Consider the following 20,536-nt stretch of genomic DNA (forward strand, 5'->3'; position numbering starts at 1 on the left):
GATCCTTCCACTCCAGAGAAAAAAAAAAAAAAAAGGAGTTATGATTCGCACTTCAAGACTCAGTCAAGAGTGCATATTGATTAACATTTTTGATAACGCGAGAAATTTGTCATTGGTTACCTATATGTGCATGGGTTTGTATGAAATACCTTTGACTTTAGTAGTCATGTTCATGTTCATATGAACATACAGTGTGTATGAACATATGAACATAATATGTTCATTATTATGAACATACAGTGTATATGAACAAAAAGTTCATATGAACATATTCATATTCATGTTCATATGAACATACAGTGTGTATGAACATATGAACATAAGTTCATATGAACATGTTCAATGAACTATATGAACATATTATAGTGCTCCACGTCAGCACAGCAAAGCTGGAATTCAAAGCACATCATGTCGATAGTCTTTCTCGTTTCCACTTCTTCCATTTTTGAAGCAACACGGATGAATGACTTCACAAGAACATTGTTAGTATCTCAGAGTTCTAAGAAGAGGTCAACGATACGAGGTTTGCCTCACAGGACCTATTTAGAGTCAATTTGAAAACAAAGTATGAATTTCAATTTTCATTATAGGCCTATCTAACAAAATGAGACCATGTGTCATCATCCTATAGTTTCATGTGTTTAATAATCTAACTGAAAGAGACACAGACGGACAGACAGACAGACCCCGAAACAGACAGAAAAGAACAGTCAGAGTTCGTAAATCAAAATGCATCACTGGTTTGATGGGAAAGAAATCTATTTCCTCCTTATATGACACTTGAAGAAAAAAAGAATGAAATTGAACATTTAATTTCTTTTCTCACTTATTATAAATAGATACGACTACTTTAATGGAAATCATAAATGAGAAAAAAATAGTGCGCTTCATATCATAATAGCTGAGTAATGGAAACGTATAAAAAAAAGGAAAGCAATGCAATTTCTGCTTTTTAGCTCCCCCTCCACTTTCAGCATGTTTAACACTAATGCAGTAAATAGCATATAACTATTTCTTCTTTATTTTATCGTGTTTATATAGTATTTCGATGTATGTAAGTTTAGGCCTATATTTTTCTACATTATATGTTTAGTGCATTGACACTCTATGTTGAAAATGAAAATGAAAATAAATGAAATGGGGTAAGATGAACATTATGGTAATGAAGTAGTGATAACGCAGATGGCTAGAGGGAGATACACGTAGCCCATAATGGGAAATGCCCGCGGGAATCCCCACAGAGGTCACACCACGACACGTCTTCAGTCAAACAGAAAGAGTCGTTCGAAACATGAGGTGTGAATGCACTTTGTTGGCCGTATTTCATGAGATCGACGAGTCATCCCAGGTCTAATATCATTGATGAGTCCAGAAGGATATGGCGAGCTTTCAATTCAACTAAATTTGATGACTTTTCCTAACATTTTATTGCAAACATTTTGATATACATGAATAGCAATGTCCGATATATCGCTCGGTGCCATGGCAACCACAAACACACAACCCGATCAGTCCCATTGACACTGTCTTGTAGCGTGTTTTTTTTTTCAGTTAATAATTATGATATACTGGAATAAATGCATTTTTTGGCTATACGTTGGTGAAGGGCCAAAATATTCTGATTGTGAATGGCCCCGAAATTATCTTCTTATTATATTTTCTCTTTTTTTTTTTTATGTGGTAAAAGGTATTGAAAACACCACAAAACACACAAAAAGTCGCCAGACATCATGGATTTTTAGTAAAGGGCAGATTCTGAAAGAGCAGACTCTATATAAGCTTTAAAATGATGTATAACTCAATTCAATTGGATTCTCCTAACCTATATGAATATTGGAAAGAAAGCACACACTCAGGAAAAGTGTGAATTGAGAAAAGAGGCTCTCAAGTACAGTGTGTATAATTCAAGCACTTAATCTTTACCAAGCTGTGCTGCCTGTGCGATGAATGGGACAAAAACAGGAAGTAAACCACCGGAGTAACAACAATGAAGGGATTATCAAATTGAACTGAAATTGAGCATGCCTTATTAACACACTCTGCCCATAATTAATGTTAACTTTCAAAGCAGTAGGGTCATCCTTTCAAAAGTTATTAGAGTTGAAAGTGAAGAGTGTGCACAAGGTTTCTCAGAAATGAAAATTGGACTCTAACGACACATCTAATCACAGTATTCTACCAAAAATGTTCGACATAAACTGATAAAAAACACACTTTCCTAAAAGTTTTATGATCCCAAATTCTAACATAATGTAGAAGAAGACTTGTTCTTTCAGAAAATATGAAAAAGTCAAGATCGGCTAGGTTGACCCATTTCACCTATTTTCAGTCCTCATTCAAAATCAGTGTGTGCGACTTTTTGTTCGTTTTGTGATGCACGGTCACATATAAAGGTAATACATTGTTGGCCGAGAACGGAAGGGTCCTATCAGAGTTCTAAGATTTGAGCTTATAGAAACGGAACAATCAATTTTCATGAAATAAAATGTCTATTCAGTCAAAACTGGATAGATTTTTAAGCATTGTTCCAAATATTTGGTGAAATGTCACCCTTGTGGTTGGGATTCTTAACATATTTCTGAAAATGAAAGTGATTAAAAATTGACTTCATATTGTACCAAGAGGAGATCGAGCTCTGCATTTTCATACCAATAACTAAGTACCCCCAAATATTGCGATAAAGTCCTTCTCGTTCTCAGGGAAGATGTGATATAATATAAATCATTGAAAAACAGTAGTTTCCGAAGATTGCCCATTTATTTTGTATTATTTTTTATTTTTATGTCTCACAAGTTTTACCTTCATGATCATTTTCTATCATAATCTACAAACTCAAGATTTTCAATATGAAAATATGACATGTGATACCTGTATTAGGGCGTACCTGTATGTACTTATCCCATGGTAATGAACAGCACCCCCATGTGGTGACCTTGAACAATTTTAAATTTTAAATTGTTCTTCTTTTTTGGCAAATATGAAAGTGATTGTTCTAATGATAAAGACAGTAATGGGAAAACATGACTTCAGCATATTTTCAATGTATTTCTTTATATTGTGGTGAATAGCGCCCCAATGGGTGACCTTGAAGAATTTCAAAGGTGGGTGCCGTATGGTGTAGAGTTGTTCATACCCAATACCGAAGTGTCAACGATGACTCAAAGTAATACAACAAAAATTATGAAGAAAAACATCGTCTTGGCATATTTTTATGTTTCTTTAAACTTGTATAGTGGTGAATATAGTGCTCTATGGGTGACCTTGAGAGGTGGGGATTCAGGTTTATAACATTCCTACTCATTTATGCGTGAGATAATGAGAAACCTCTCATGAAATATGAAAGAGCATGTAATTTTAAGAAGTATTCAACGTTATTTGATGAAAATTGGTTTTCAAATGGCTGAGATATCCCCAAAAGTGATAATAATAAAACGCGACAGGCCACACATTTTATAAGGATCTCTTTGTTTCACCTTGTTTTTGGATATCTCAGCCATGTCAAAACCAATTTTCATCAAATAAACTTTTGATTCCCTTGAATTGCATGCTCATTCTCACAGAGTGGTTTCTGAATATCTCGCAAAACGTTAAAAGCTAACAGAACTGTACACACCCTTTAAAGGGAAGATAAACCCCAAGAGCAATGTGGATTGAGTGAAAGCAGCAACATTAGTAGAACACATCAGTGAAAGTTTGAAGAAAATCGGACAATCGATGCAAAAGTTATGAATTTTTAAAGTTTTGGTGTTGGAACCGCTGGACGAGGAGACTACTAGATGTTATGACGTATGAGTGGACAACAATACCAAGAAAATATAAAGAAAATTCTACAAAAATCCATTTTTCATGAAAATTACAAATTCCATTAACTTGATATTGACATATGTTAGGGGTAGCAATTATTCCCCCTGCTTTCTGAAAGAGGTTGGTCCATTGCTCTTTCATAATTCTAGAAAAGTGAATTTTTGTTGAATTTCCTTTATATTTTCTTTGTATTGTTGTCCACTCATACGTCATATCCTCTAGTAGTCTCCTCATCCAGCGGTTTCAATACCAAAACTTTAAAAATTCATAACTTTTGCATCGATTGTCCGATTTTCCTCAAACTTTCACTGATGTGTTCTACTAATGTTGCTGCTTTCACTCAATCCACATTGCTTTTTGGGTTTACCTTCCCTTTAAATTCGCGATCCGACTGTGATTCGCGAAATTCGCGAAAATTAAACCCTCGCGAAAATAACGGCATATACAGACTACATCAAATGGTAAAGAAAATACAGGGGAAACTGCTGCAATGACTTGGAGAATCGACCTCTTCTAACATACTCTGCGGGAAATATGGATTGAAATGAGAGATTTATTATAGTTCGTCATAAGGTTCAAATAACGTTTCTAGTGTGATATATACATTCATTCATTTTTTTCCTCCTATACTTTAAATGACCATGGCATATTCAATATCTCGAAATATGTATATTTTTTTATTCAACATAGAACTTCATGAGTGAAGACAAAACGTATTTGGGATATAATAAGCTGGCCTAAAAATGATATTCAGTTTAGACGTAATTGGCTTAGCGACGCAAGTAAGCAGGAAAGAATAAGAGAAAGAAAGAATGAGATAGATAGATAGACAGACAGACAGACAGACAGACACAGAAACACACACACACACACACACACACACACATAAAAATAGGACACGTATAGCCTGTTATATAGGTCAATGAAACAAAGAAGGCAGATAAAGACATTTGAAAAACAGGTTAGAGATAATAGTTATATAAATTAAGTTCTCTGGTTTACCCTTTAGCGGGTGTATTATTTGAGATTGCGCACGATTTAAAGGGCCCATTATATAAGCGTCATTATAGCATTGATCATTTTTATTACAGTATCTTAATTCGTGCTCATTACAACTATGGTTTCCTTTCTCGCCTCCGTTTCGAGGGCACGTTTTGACATTCTTGATTATTCCTCCTTTAATCTGATATTCTCATTCCCTCACTCCCCCCCCCCCCCCGCTCTGTCTTTATCGTCGTATGTTTTCTGTCGATTTTTCGCTCAATGTATGCTTTCCAATGTGCATCAGAAGCGACCCGCTGATTGAACGAGTTTACAACCTTGTGTTGTCTGTATAATCAAACGGACAATAGAGGGCAGCAACACCAATTCGGTTACCATTACTCGCGGGATGAGGAATACTAGTACATGTATTTTTTATGCAGGCTGCAATAAAATAAACCACAGATTGGGCATTTCATGCCCAGTGCTTAAACCCGTTGTATTTTATCCTATGATTTGCAAAGTCAGTTATTTTATTTTATTTTACATTTTACTCAAATGACAGTTGAGATTTTTCTTGTTGAATCGCATCACCCAATAATCTTTTTATCATTCTGTGAATAACCCAATTATTCATAACAGTCTTTCAAGAAAAGAAGGAGAAGAAGAAAGAAGCAGCGCAAGAGGAAGAAGAGTAATTGAAATGAAATAAAAATGTAATTTCTTAAGATTAGGAACTTATTCTGCTCTCCTGTACAAAAATGAGAATGGTGTTAATGGCTCACAATACTCGGTGATATGAGCCATGATTGTATATCAGATATGTTAATTTCATCACGGAACAATCATAAGCTAATTATCGTGAATGACACTGCATCGGTTGAACTTTATTGTGAACTCCGTGTGTGGGCGATTGTAATTATCAGTTTTCTGAAGACCTTGAAATTGTTAATCAATAATAATCATTGTGATTATGTCTGTATGTGAGCCTGTGGGTGTAACTGTGATATTGTGTAGGATCTATGTGAATGTGTGCGTGTGTGTGCGTGCGTGCGTGAGTGTGTGTGTGTGTGTGTGTGTGTTCGTGTTTGTGTGTGTGTGTGTACGTGCGTGTGTGTGTGTGAAGTAGAGCGCGCTATAGATAGGCGATTATTTTCGGTTGACTGTTTATTTGGCAGCTTATATTGGCAGTGCTTGGCACTGTATTGGGAGCACTGGAAAGGTGTACTGTTCAACATTATTATTGTCTGCATAGAATTAGTATCGTCTGCATTATTATCGTCTGCATTCTTACCGGTATAATAAATGTACCCAATTCTTCGCAATATCAATCCAGGCTGGGTGCGTCTTATCATTACTCTTAGATCATGGAATCAAGTTTGCTTGTGTCCACGATGGCGCGTGATTTACTTTCATTTTTTTCTTCTTTTTCCCCCTTTTTGCTTTTAGTTTTCTTTCCTTCTAATTTGATTTTATGTCAGTTGACATTGATTTCTTTGATTTGGTTTCATGAATCTTTTCGTAGTTTCATTAAATCATTATTCGTTCTCTTATGTATTTCTGAGGGCCCATATCGTACAAGCTTTGCTTTATAGTGGGGCCCTCCGTTTCCATTATCCTTGTACCATTGTGTACTATGCATAGTTTATGTATATACCTTAGAAATGCAAATATGTTGTAACTCATGATCACATGTATTTTGTTAATTTACGTTTTAGAAATTGTTACACATATGTTCTGTTAATGCATTGTGTATACTTTTCCCCGTTTATTGAATGAAAACAGAAATAAATTGAATTGAATTGAATTGAATTGAATTGAATTGAATTGAATTGAATTGAATTGAATTGAATTGAATTGAATTGCATTGCATTGCACTGAAAAAAAAAAAACACAACTTGACACAGAATATACAGTATTGCGTGTAGATCGAAATTGCATTTCACCCATTCACTGCCATTAGGACCCATTGTTGCAGCGGGTAATGTTCGTTATTTCGAAGGTTCCTTATTTCGAAGGTTCGTTACACACCGTTCGTTAACGAAAAAAAAAACAATAAAAAATAAAGGGTTCGTCAATCCGAACATTACGAACGAAGGTTCGTTACACAGAAAATGAAATAAGGTTCGTTATTCCGGAGGTTCGTTATTCCGAAAATTACAGAAGGTTCGTAAATCCGAAGATGAAAAAGAAGGTGCGTACTACCGAATTTTCGGAATTACTCGTGAACCCGATTTCGTTTCCGGATTGACAAACCTTCGGAATAACAGCTTAAAACCGTTGGAGCAGCTATTCCAGTCATTCATAAACTCGTCCATTCGAATCGTTGTCATTATAGGAGGGAAGGAACGTCGAGGGTTCAATCAGTAGTATTAATGAAATTTTAATGAAACAACTACTGTACCATTCTGTTGGTAAAATGGCACTATACTAGAAAAATGTGGTTATTTTTTTTAAGTATTAAAGAAGTATTTAAGAACGAAACATCGCAAAATTCAACACCGAGTTCCGATATCCCCCTCCCTTTCCAATTTGAGACGAATGAGGGCGCACTCCCTCAAAAGAAACATTCGTTTACATTAGGAATACTGTGATGGTGAGATTAGTTGTAATAATGGTGGACATTTACACGTTTATATTGCATAGCTACTACTGAATGCGCATTACAAAATAGTAAAGTCGTGACATGTATAATCCTAAGTAGTATTGTTTTTGAAGATTAGTTTTTATCTTGAATTTAAACCTGTTAAGGTCCAACGGACTTTTTTTTTTCCGGGTGGCGGGGGGAGGGGGCTGCAGAAAGCGAGGTGTCAAGGTCAATGATCAGTATCTCCAAAGATGAGGAATGCTTCACATAATTATATATACATATTGCCTACACACAAACATTTACTGTATTATTTCCTATAACGTTTTGCAACAGAAAATCCTGACCTCCCAGTCAAACACATTTTTAGTTGTAATAACTAAGTTAATAGAGTTATAAGGTGACGTTAAGTTGCAAAATGATGAAAAACACTTTATTTTAATTTTTATGTACAAACCAACCGAAAAAAAGTTGAGAGGTGACTTACAGACCTGATCCTAAGTCATAAAAATACATTTTAACCTTCTATAGCGTTCGTAATTTGTAAACGTAAGTACCGTGTATATTGTCCCTGAGTTTACTATGATTTACCCAGGGTATAGTCTTCTAAAAATTATATTCCAGAGGACCCTGCCGTTATGATTAGACCCCTATATAATGGTATCCCATAAAAAAAGCATTGTCAGGTTCCCATTTCTGCACATGGGGCGAGTGAAAAATAACCTTATAGGTATATCAATATGTTGTCTAAAGACGCTGGCACTTAACAGGACTCGAACATGAGGATGATGATGATGATGATGATGATGATGAGGAGGAGGAGGAGGAGGAGGAGGAGGAGGAGGAAGAGGATGAAGATTATGATGGTATACACTGCAAAAAGTCCGGTGTTAGATATGAAACACCGAGCTGGTGTTAAATTTCCGGTGCTCATTCATGGTGTTAGATTAACACCTCCGGGTGTCATTTCAAAATTTAAAATTGTTTTTTTTTAACAGTTTCTTAATTACTGCACTTCTTGTTAATTTTGAACTTCAACAAGATGATAAAGAATTTTCCGATGTAGTACTTAATTTTTGAAAAAAATGTGGAAACACATTTACACCACAGTAACGCCAGTTGGTGTGGTCCCCTATTAAAGTTGGACGGGTGTTATACCATTGAAATTAACACCACCAATATCAAATCAACACCATGCGGTGTCATTGTGTCAAAAATATCACCAGCCACAGTGTCATATTAACACCACGAAGTGCCAGGTGAACACTTTTTAACACCATCACAATACATTTTCTACACCTGTGGGTGTGGTCCTCTATTGAAGTTTGACCGGTGTTAGATTTAACACCCATGGTGTTAAATCTAACACCGATGTTTTTACAGTGTAGTGATGAATGATAGCAATGATGACAATGAAATAATAGCAACGATGACTTTGAAATTACATGAAGTATATGAAGAAGATTCAAACAAGGAAGATGACAAGAAAGAATCTCCCTTTTTTTCTGTTTTGCATGGCGAAGACTAAATCTGATAATTCAGAAAGGCTGAAGATACTAAGAGGGGCGAAATGATGAATGCATAAACAAAATCAAACAGATCAGAACTTTGCTTACTGGTAAGCCAAACACATACTATTGCAATCACCAACAAGGTTAAGAATCATAATTTAACTTCATAATACCAGTATACAGTTCCAACAGTTTGCTAATGATAATTCTGTGAAATATTATCATCTGTCTAAAATTAGAAATTATATATCCGTTGATTCTAAAATTCAACCATAATAATGCAGATGTGTGTAATTTTGTTGTTTTCAATTCGTGTGAATTCAAACTTGCTTTGCGTGCACATAAAGTATTGTATATAACACACGGTAAGTGTGGGCGGAAAGTACTAGTATATCACCACATTATGTGGCCAATTCATTAGAAACTATATATTATTCATCAATCCTCGCACGAAACTCGCACCAGTGCCACGAAGATGTAGATCCTGTTTTGACAGCGAATGCAACAATGATGATACACGTATCTGGAAATAATGCGTGCATCAGGGACAATCATGGGGTAACCCCTCCGGCAGAGAACAGGTTCAAAGGATCACAAGATCACAACGGAAGACTAGTCATTTTGTATTTACCAAGGAGTTAGTATTTACTTATCATTGTCCCTCATTCGGTATACGACCAAGCCGGAGATAATTCTTACGTGGGGTAATAACAACCATTGCCTCAGACCTCGTATTGATCCCAATTTGCATGACAAAAGCTCACCTCCCGGTATGCCTTTTGACAACAAGTTGTAGTCTTTTTCAGTGGAGCCCTCCTCTTCCGTGTAATCAGCGCATGTCGGTCGTCTGCTGGCATCTCACTCGGGTGTAAAAGGAACGGTGCAGTGGAGCGTCGCCATGAAACATGTGTAACTATTAAAAAGACTCATAAAGGCATTCGAACCCATATCATTGATTGTACATTTCTGGTCAGTGACAATGCGTGGTGTACACGCTTAACCTGTCGTTGCTTTTTCGTGTTAGCATCGGATACCTGAGCATTACAAGTTGTGATAAAAAACATTGCTGTTTTCCTGGTTTCAGCTGAACTGGATATTAGTGACGGAGATTGAGGAGAGAACATCGTGTAATGCGATGTTTATGACTTATGCTTCAGCGAGCCTGCGTGAATATCTGCAGAGATAAAGAGAAGATTGAAATTGACCGATTGGGATCGCACCCCGTTTGGATTGCTCTGTTTCTTGGGGGTATTGCCCCTATGACATTGTAAAAATAAAATAGGACAAGCATTATTATGCTCAAATTTGACTTCGTGCAATAATCGTCACAAGAGGACCTCACGAATCTATCAATTCAGCTTTGTCTAGCTTACAAGTCTTTGAGGAGTTGATCATCTGCGTAAAGGAAAAAAAAAATGTTCATCACCGTCAAATATGGAGGTGAGTATATCTATATTTACTGCTGAGACCAACCGTACATTGACAACAGCACGTAATATAAGACAACTGATTGAGTCATTAATGTCATGCATTCATGAGTAAAGTCTTATGTGTATCGATTAATGAGTGTGTCCAAGCGTCCAAAGTTCAATTTATTATCTCGTCAATTAATATTTGTTCTGCCGATGAACAAACTGCATGTATGCCGAGGTGTAATAATCACCCAATGATATCGTGAATGACTTGTCATAATTGGGTACTAGTACCGGTACTCGATTGTCGGTATGAATTCAGCGTATATATGCCTATACATATTGCAATTCGGCAGGAGTTCCATTATTATGTACTCCGCGAAAATTGAAAAAAAAAGGTGACATGAATAATTAATATGATTAAATTTAGATGGCTTAAGGGTTATTTCTTAGAGTTAAGGGTCAGAGTTTAGGGTTAAAGTTTAGGTTTGGGTTAGGGTTATTGTGTATAGGGTAACGTATTGTTGATCTCGAGTCGATGTCCTATAGGGTAAGTATAGACCCCAGAGTCCTACTACTATGTTGGTGGGGGTACAATCATATAACTCTTTCCTGCAATTCATAATGATGTGTATCATGACTAAAATTTATGCAAAGACCGACACAAAACTACAACAGTTGCAATCGTACCAAATGTAGGTTAAAGAGCACATTCCTGAAAAAAAAAAACAACGTGGAAAGCTGTGTGTTCTGCATTATGTTATAGGGTATTTTCATTATTATGCTTCACCGATAATGTTGAACATAGCTAATTATCTCAAGACCTATAATAGAACAGGGAGGGAATATCTGTCTTCAAAATGTCAATATACAATTAAGAAACTAACAGCTATAACATAATAAAGGAATGTAACTGTGGATTCAGATTTAAGGAGACATCAATCATGCTCATAATTATACTTTATTAAGGAGACACTTTAGGGAGAGGAGACAATTTTGTGCCTCCTTACCGTTTTCAAATATCCAATTCAATCGTATGCTTTAGTGCTGTGAGACATAACTTACCTATACATTGTCTCCCTAGAGCTAGCTGGATCCAATATATATATATATATATATACACGTATATAAGTAAAATTTACTATATTATATGTATACACATATGTGTGTGCATGTGTATGTGTGTGTGTTTGTATATATGTATTATATATACATATATTGGAATAATGTACTTTCAGTCTTAAAGAATTGTCATTCATCAGATTTCTTAAAAAACGGTCTAAAAATCCACTTACTTTATTTTCATCTTTTTGATTATCTACAGCTGTATGTTTTTGTTTTCCTGTACTTCCTATGCTTCTTATAACCTTCTCTTTCTTGATTCTACATTTGCGCATTTAGAGCTCTCCACAGAGTGGATTTGTCGCAATATTAATCATATCGACTATTACAATTATTTTTTATTATTGTTGATATCATTATTATTATTATTATTATTATTATTATTATTATTACTATTATTATTATTATTATTTTAGTCATCATCACTATCATTATCATTGCTATAACCCTACCATGTCGCTACATTATGAATGATGGATCCTGTCACGTAAATATGAAGAAGTAGAAGTCTACATGTGTATATATATATATATATATATATATATATATATATATATATTATATATGTAATACATATATATATTATATATAATAAGAGAGTGTGTGTTTGTTTATGTGTGTGAGGATGTGTGTGTGTATGTGTGTGTGTGCGCGTGCATGGACCTAACAGCTAGGTCCATGGTGCGTGTGATTTATAAACATAAAATGAGCCTGATGAAAGCGGATCGGTACATGCCAAGTGCGTTCAAACTCACCCAAACATGCTGAAACATTTTTCTTTTTCAGCTTTGATGCAATAACAAGCAGGTTTTGGGTTTGTTTCTTCAACTAGCGGAGGATGAAATCCATACACGTTATTCAGTTTCATCATCAATTACATCTGGAGCAAGATAATCGCAAGTGTCAATAGCGACCTACACGTCGATATTTGTTCCTTCGCGGTCTGATTAGCACATAGAAGTGATATAATCGAGTGGCGGATCCAGAGGGGCGCAACCGGCGCACGCCCCCCCCCCCCTTTATTTTTCGTTAAAAACAAAAGAAATAAAAAGAAAGAAATGAAATGAAACCCGGAAGTGGCACCAGAAATATTAGTTGCGCGCCACCCCCCTTTACAGAATTCCTGGATCCGCCCCTGTAATCTATAATGTATATAAAAAAAAATGAAACCTTCGCGCATAGGACAATGCTATTGTAATTCTCCACGCAACAAATTGCCCCGTAGTAAGACGAAGCATGTATGGGACAAGGTACGTCCGTGGGCGAAGAGATGACGTTTCGCGCGTTGGTTCTCTTGTATTGCTCCAGAATCAGGCAAAGTGCCTAGACTCCTGCAGCACAAAGCAGTTTCAAGATGCAGAAACCGTAGAAGCCCATTAGTCTGTGAGACAGAAAAAAAAAGGACAAACGGACTAAACATTGGCTGTGGAATTCTATAGCTGTTAAATGAAGCCAAAGAACGCCCAATTGAAGAATGTGGTTATCACAAAGGCTAAGAATCAAAGAGAGAAGTGGTAGAAGAGATTCCGGAACGCATATTAAGGAGAAACACTTTAGCAAATAAAAACATTGCGATAGGTAGAAAGATGAGTGTTTACCACTGCCATGGCGATGAAAGTAAATGGTGGATTACACAATAAAGCCATTACAGTGAAAAGGATACCTCTGCCACGGAAAACAACTAGGCCTATACAAAAAAAAAAAGTGAAAAGAATGAGTGCATAGAGCAGCAGCAAAAGTAGAAGGAGTAGTAAAAGAAGAAGAAGAAAACGTTTAAGAAGAAGATAAAGAAGTAGTAGAAGTTGTAGTAGAAGTTGTAGTAGTCGGGTAGTAGTCGGGTAGTAGTAGTAGTAGTAGTAGTAGTAGTAGTAGTAGTAGTAGTAGTAGTAATAGAATGAGAAGAAGTAAAAGTATATAAGTAGAAAAAGAAGTATAGTGTATAGAAGAAGATAAAAAGTCGACGTTTAGAAAGAGAAGAATTAGTAGTAACAGCAATAGTAGTAGTAGTAGTAGTAGTAGTAGTAGTAGTAGTAGTAGTAGTAGTAGTACTAGTAATGGTGGCAGTAATAGTAGTAGGAGTAGAAGTGGTTAAACTATACGAGAAAGAACGGAAGGAAAGAGTGAAGAATAAAACGAAAGATGTGATCGAAGAAAATAATAATATAGACTCAGAAAAGGGAAAGAAAAAATAAGAGACAAAGAAAAAACGTGGAGAAGTAAGAAAAATGAAATGATGGTATTGTCACAGACTGATGTTGAGGCAAGGGAGGAGGAGGAGAAGGACAACGCGAGGGTTAAAACTTGAAGGAGACGAAACATATTGAATCCTACAGCTGAATTCAAAGTGTGGAAACGCACACCACTGTTGTGTTGACCAGGCGAAGGGAGCTGTATGCTTCTCTTCAATTAGCCCAAATCGAGTATATACTATTTACCTTGAGCAAACAGGGTTGCGCCATTCACTGCCAATGACCAGTTGGTCCCTTGACAACCAAGTACGCCCCGAGATGTTTGTGGTTAAACTTTACGGACATCCTTCTAGGGTTGGGTAAAGACAGTGTGGCTGAGCCCAAGCTCGATGCAATATTTACTTTCATCATTAAATTGATCTTGGATGTTGTTTTAGTACCCGGCAGCCCACAATCATGTTATAGAGCTACAGAGGGAGATTTATACTCATTTCGGTTTAAGCGCCCACGTTGCCACTGAGACACACAAAACGTAGAAGCTTTTTATTTGTTCTGTATGAAAAGTTTAATTGCAGGATGGGTTAAATGCCATTCTTTAACATTTAAATGCAACTACATCATCAGACAGAGAGAAATAATTCCTTATCAGTGATACCTCACTTGTTATATATAACGACTAATATATACTTGAAGTTATGATTAAAAATATTCCACATTTTCCATGTTTTCTTATTATTTTTTTTTTTTTTAGCAGGTTTAAAAAGCAAATATCTCAAATGAACACGAATGGAATTAAGTCGTTTTGTGATCAAACTTTTCATGTCTATACCTTTGTATCTTTCCATCCATCCATCTATCCATCCATCCATCCATCTATCCATCCATCCATCCATCTATCTATCTATCTACCTATCTATCTATCTATCTATCTATCTATCTATCTATCTATCTATCTATCTATCTATCTATCTATCTATCTATATACATGATCTATAATCTATCTATATCTATCTTTTTCCTATCAATCTATACATTTATATACGTGTCTATAATATAATATCCAGAGAGGATCAAAAGGGTTAACATCATAATATTGAGGAACTCATCATTTTTCTTCATAGTGTGGTACATACAATTCATATGCTGATGATGTGTTGATATACGTCCTTTCTTATCTCGTCACCATGGTTACAGAAAAGGAGGAGGCACTCTTCAACCCGTACTGCAAGACTATGTTACTACTGGAGGACATCAAGAAACGATGCAAATGCAGTACTGATGGTAAGTCAATCTGTGCCACTTGCCATTTTTTTTTTTAATTTCAAACACCCACGTACATTCGTTGCCAGGTCAACTAAGCCCCCCCAAAAAGAGAGAAAATAATGACAAAAATAACTCTAATTACTAATTAATAAGTAACCATGGAAGAAGTCACTAAATATTCCGATAAGCTCTATGAGAGAAACCTTCCTGGTAATAATATATATTTTACTTATAGAGTGTTGATATACCTCCATTATTCTCACACAGACATGCACGCACACACACACGCGCACACACACGCACACACACACGCTATCTCTTTCTCTCTCTCTCTCTCTTTCTCTCTCTTTCCTTTCATTACAAGGTCTGTATGGATTGTTTGATTTAAGTTGCCCTCAGAAGATGAAAGTTTGTACTTGCGAGGAATTGTTAAAGAACGCTATGCTATGTATCTAACGATATAATGACCACTGATGAGTATGACTGGATGTCTTTGGATGTGAGTTAGGAATGGCATCAACAACATGGCGACTTTCGCTCGTACAGATAGCAGGTTCTCTGACTCGTTCAGCTAATCAGAAGAGCAATGTGTCATATTAAAGAACATGACTAAAACCATTTTAGCGCTTAGAAATATGATATTAAGCGCTTTATAAATGTTGTGTATTATTATTATTATTATTATTATTATTATTATTATTATTATTATTATTATTATTATTATTATTATTATTATTATTATTATTATTATTATTATTATTATTATTATTATTTCAGAGTCTGAACGTTACTACTCTCAAATTAGTTTATTGCCCTCTACAAAAACAAGTACAACGACTTTCCTGTTCTTCCAACTCTGCTGGAAAGAACAGTGTCCCGCAGTGTGACACACAATGTGAAACCTAGTGTAAACACATGGTGAACACACTGTAAGATCTTTTCACACTCTTAAATTCGAGCGGTTTTTTCTTTTTGAACAAATTGCAAATCATCAATTCACAATGTGAAACAGAACATTACTGTGATGTGAACTCTCTGTGAAAAACCACACCATATTGTGAGATCATTTCTCACACCGTTAAATTCGAGAGTTTAAAAAAAATTCTGCCTGAACCATTTTTTAGACGAGGGATGTAGAAATTTCCCAAAAGAGATTTAACTGGAAGACTCTTTGAAATTAGATACATACTTTCATAGTTCATTATATTTTAAAAAAAGCCATTGTGGAGTTGTCATTTCTACATCCCTCGTCTAAACATGTCTAATATTCCATAAATGGCACAGGCGGACATGGTACAAGGAAGAAAAAGATGTTGTGGGTTGATGTTGTTTTTTGTTTTGTTTTTTCTTGTAGAGGGCAATAAACTCTAACATGTGTATAAGGCCTATATTTTCAGACAGAGTTTTAATTGCTATTGCTTCCAACGAGAGTTACCTCAGGCCAAACCAGTGCAACCCCGGGGGTTGTTTTGACAATTCATTCCCGACGAATATCGATCTGGCCATTATGTCCGCCTGTCTCATACGACGCCGATCGTAAAACATGATTGTTATCGCGTAATATCGCTATCGATCGTCCGGACCTCATGTCTGCGATTCCATAAAGCACATTTCTGAAAGTATCTCCTAAGCATGAATCTCTAAGTCTTTACGAGATAGGTGCTAAGGCTCTTACCGAGCCGACAAGATCGATTTTACATGTAACACAATGTATTTTGTCCTTTCGACAAACAACATCGAGCATACAATAAGCTGTGCCACATTAATGGCCTCTTTCCAACATTTAACGGAAAATTGCAGGCCAGTTAAACGTTATCAAGTGTGATAATAATGAGTAAATTCTTGCGACCGCAATAGGGAAATTTTATCAAAATCGGGGGGGGGGGTGGAATTAGGGAAGTTGTGACATTGTGTGTTTCACAAATTTCTGCAAATTAGAAATCAGTTTGACTAATTTCTACAGTTGATATGAATATGCAAATGAGTTAGCTGATGATGTCATATCACCTCACACTATTTTCCACTGATCGTGTACCAAAGCCTTATCGACCAAATTCAGATTTTCTGCTATTTGGGTATAAATGTGATTCCTGGCTGACTACCCTCAAAATAATGATATATCAGGATGTGAGATTGGAGCACAACTGCGTCTGACCAAAAACTGACATTTATGCACTTGTTATGTACACTAGATACTGTATAATAGGGCAAATTTTGAGGGGGATGACATAATCAATTCACAATATGCGTATCCATGTTGACTGTTCAAGAACTGTTTCGTGAGAATTGGCGAAACTTCACAATTTTATAACTATCTTAATTTTTCATTCGATTTTGATCAAACTTTCACTGTTGTGCTATATAGTAAGATTTTGCTCTTTATTTAGACTAACTTTTATTTGTCCTGGATTTCGTCGTCAACATATCTTATTTTTTATTATTATTATTATTATTTTTTTTTTTTTTTACTCGGGTATGGACTGATCACGTAGTTGTTTTCTTTCTTATGATTACTTTTAGTGCAAGTGGACCTCTCAGACCAGGAAGGTAACGTGAAGCACCTGACCGACGCCCCTCTAAGATACGCCAACGAGCTCCTCAAAGAGAGAGAATCCTTCGTCCTCATCAGGGTAGAAAGTAAGATGCAGTTTCCATGGCAACCTATGCACCATGAAATTCTACACATTGCCCATCACTTCCGCTGCCTTTTTCATCATATTTTGTTGTATTTGGAACGACAAAAACAATCTCACTTTTATAGATGCAGGCAATAATAATCGATAATTCGCTGAACAAAATTGCTCCAGCAAAAATAATCTCAAAGTGATACTATATCTCTGCCGATCCGCGTGCTTCTGCATGTTTTCTAGAGAGATTTGCGTTCATTTTACGCCATAAGATATTACGTACGTTTCCATGACAACGACGAATGTTTTCATATCACATGTGACTGATTATAACAACTCACCTGAATCTAGGTGTCATCATGGTCATCTGCGAAGGCAATGAAATTTGAAAAGTTTGTACTTAGGTACAGTGAAAACCAATTGTAGCAAGGTCCAGGAGACCGTCGATATTACCTCGTTATAAGCGATTCGTCGTTATACATGTTTTGTACACATAAAAAAGAAACTACGTAAACATAAAGTCATTTATACAGTACGTCAGTTTATTTAAACCGTCAGAGAAAAATGCTCATACAGAAAGCTCAGGGGCATAATAATTTCTTTGTAAAAGTGAATGCAGGTAATGGCTAAGTTGATGCCAAACATAATTACATGTGTGTTGTGTGTGATAAAGATTTTAATAAGCACGATAAGTATCTTTTTTTCACTCAATTTCGATGTGTCTTTTTCCAATAACTGTTACAGAAGGGGAAGATGAGAACCAAAAGCCGCAGTACACACCGCTGCTGAATGACGACCAAGCCATTGACGCAGCCTTTCTGGGTAAGACCAGGGGGCCGTTTCATAAAGCTGTTCGTAAAGTTACGAATGACTTACGAGCGACTGGTGATCAGTTCCAATGTGCTACACTTATCAGAATTTCCATAATTCAGCACAAGAACTGATCACCAGTCGCTCGTAAGTCGTTCGTAACTTTACGAACAGCTTTACGAAACACCCCCCAGGACGCAGACAGTCAGACGTAGACACGCTTGAAATGTCATGAAAACATGATACATTGTAATGGCAAACTTATGACAGAGTAGGAAGATTTGCTTTCCTTAATTAAACAAATCCCAGTAACGTTATAGATGATGAAACTTTTTTCTAGCAAAAAGAAGAAGAAGAAAAAAAAATAAAAAAGAAACATGGTGACCGTGTTGATGGATACTGAGTGACATATAAGTTAGGTCCTATATTCTAATCAATATAATTACCTAAAGTACTTCTAATGTGTAAAATTTTAGGATTTATCTGCTTTGAAACGGAAGGTTGTATTAGTGAGTTCTAACAGACTTTTTATAATCAAACTATAATCACAATATATGAACTCAAAACAATTCAGAACAAAACATTGGGCACTGTATCCAATGCTAATTTTACTACCTACAAATCACAACACTGTATAGTATTTCTTTGATGATGTCTGTCTTCACTTTCAACCTCCTAATGAAGCATAAAACTTACCGTTGAATTTCAATGGTAACTACCGTCAAAATTAGGCGTCACAGCCAATCAGCATCAAGGATTATAAGCTTTACTGCTAATTTGAAGACTTACCGCTAGAAAGGAGCAGTAAGTCCAGCGGTAAGGGTTTTATGCAATAGGGCACTGTTTTTCTTCCTTATATTTTCCTCTCTTTTCTTCCTCTCCTTCCTCATCTCCTATTTTCTCTTTTTTCTCTCTCTTCTCCTTCTTCTTTGCATAATAAAATTGTCAGTTTTTCGTCAATCTGTCTCAATAAAATCGTGTTGTTTGATAACGTATAATGTTATATTAAATGGGTTAGTCAAATACCCGTTAGTGATTGGCTAAATACAGTCACGTGATGAAGGTACATTCGTTATGTTATCGAACATTCTTGTAATGTTCTCCCAAGGGAAAACATTTTCACGTAACAAATGACAGAAGGCCTAGGACCGCGCGCGCACAGTGAATTTGGCTCTGCGCGAGCGAGCGAGCGAGTGCATTGTGCCGGTGGTTCGGTTGACGTTGACGTACGTATTTGACGTATTTGACTAACCCATGTAAAATATAACAGATGGTGACTTTTGTTGTCGGGAACATGTACCAAACGTTCCACCCTCAGGGGTTGAAATGCTATTGAGGGAGGTTATAAGTCCCTTGACTTCGTCTCGGGACTTATAACCTCCCTCAATAGCATTTCAAACCCTTCGGGTCATGTGCCACTGGCACATGACACGATCTGCATCCCGGTATAGCTTCCTTGGAGCTGCGAATGGGATTACTGCAACAAGTAACAAGTGGAACATTCGGTATGTTCCCTCCCCCGCCAGTCATCATCTATATAATGTGTGTGACCCATGTGCGGTAGGCCTAACGTTGCTGCCTTCTTCCTCCATTATAAACACCTGGGCCCTGTTTCATAAAGCTGTTCGTAAAATTACGAACGACTTACGAGCGACTGGTGATCAGTTCTGATGTGCTATACTTATCAAAATTTCCATCAGCACAAGAACTAATCACCAGTCGCTCGTATGTCGTTCGTAACTATACAAACAGCTTTAAGAAACATCCCCCGGCCATTCATCTGCATTTCTACCACCACCGTCCCCGCCCTACATTACTATCAAATACGAGCTAGCACAGGCATCTCCTGTTATAACGAAGTCTTCGGGACCGGCAATTTTCTTTCGTTATATTATTTCGTTATATCCGAACAATTATAAAGTGTATGAAAATATCTAGATAATTTTGGGCCCTGAACTTTACTTCGTTGTATCTGAAATTTCGTAATAACCGTGTCCGTTATAACAGGAATGCACTGCAAAATGACATTAAAGCACTTTTCATGGTTCCTCGCTGCGCAGCTCGCCTCTCGACCAAAGACAACCTCGGTCTCCACAGCGCCAAGACGAACATGCGGAAGAAAGGTCGCAGCTCCGATAGAGGGCGCGATTCCCAGCGAGGACGCACTGGAGCAAAATCCACGACGCCGACAGGCAGACGAAAGTCCGAAAAGCGATGAAGGGAGAGAAAG

The 20,536-nt window shown here is 36.6% G+C and overlaps 1 protein-coding gene across 1 annotated transcript; it reads left to right on the forward strand.

Moving 5' to 3' along the window:
- The first annotated feature begins 10,271 nt into the window (after nt 1-10,271).
- LOC140229951 (uncharacterized protein CXorf65 homolog) lies at nt 10,272-20,530 on the forward strand. The gene is made up of 5 exons (XM_072310151.1): nt 10,272-10,323; nt 14,801-14,887; nt 17,390-17,506; nt 18,241-18,318; nt 20,367-20,530. Exons 1-5 carry the CDS (start codon nt 10,299-10,301, stop codon nt 20,522-20,524), a joined length of 465 nt encoding a protein of 154 aa, XP_072166252.1. The 5' UTR covers nt 10,272-10,298; the 3' UTR covers nt 20,525-20,530.
- The last annotated feature ends 6 nt before the right edge of the window (nt 20,531-20,536 follow it).

Source organism: Diadema setosum, chromosome 6 (genome assembly GCF_964275005.1).
Source record: "Diadema setosum chromosome 6, eeDiaSeto1, whole genome shotgun sequence".
NCBI lineage: Eukaryota > Metazoa > Echinodermata > Echinoidea > Diadematoida > Diadematidae > Diadema > Diadema setosum.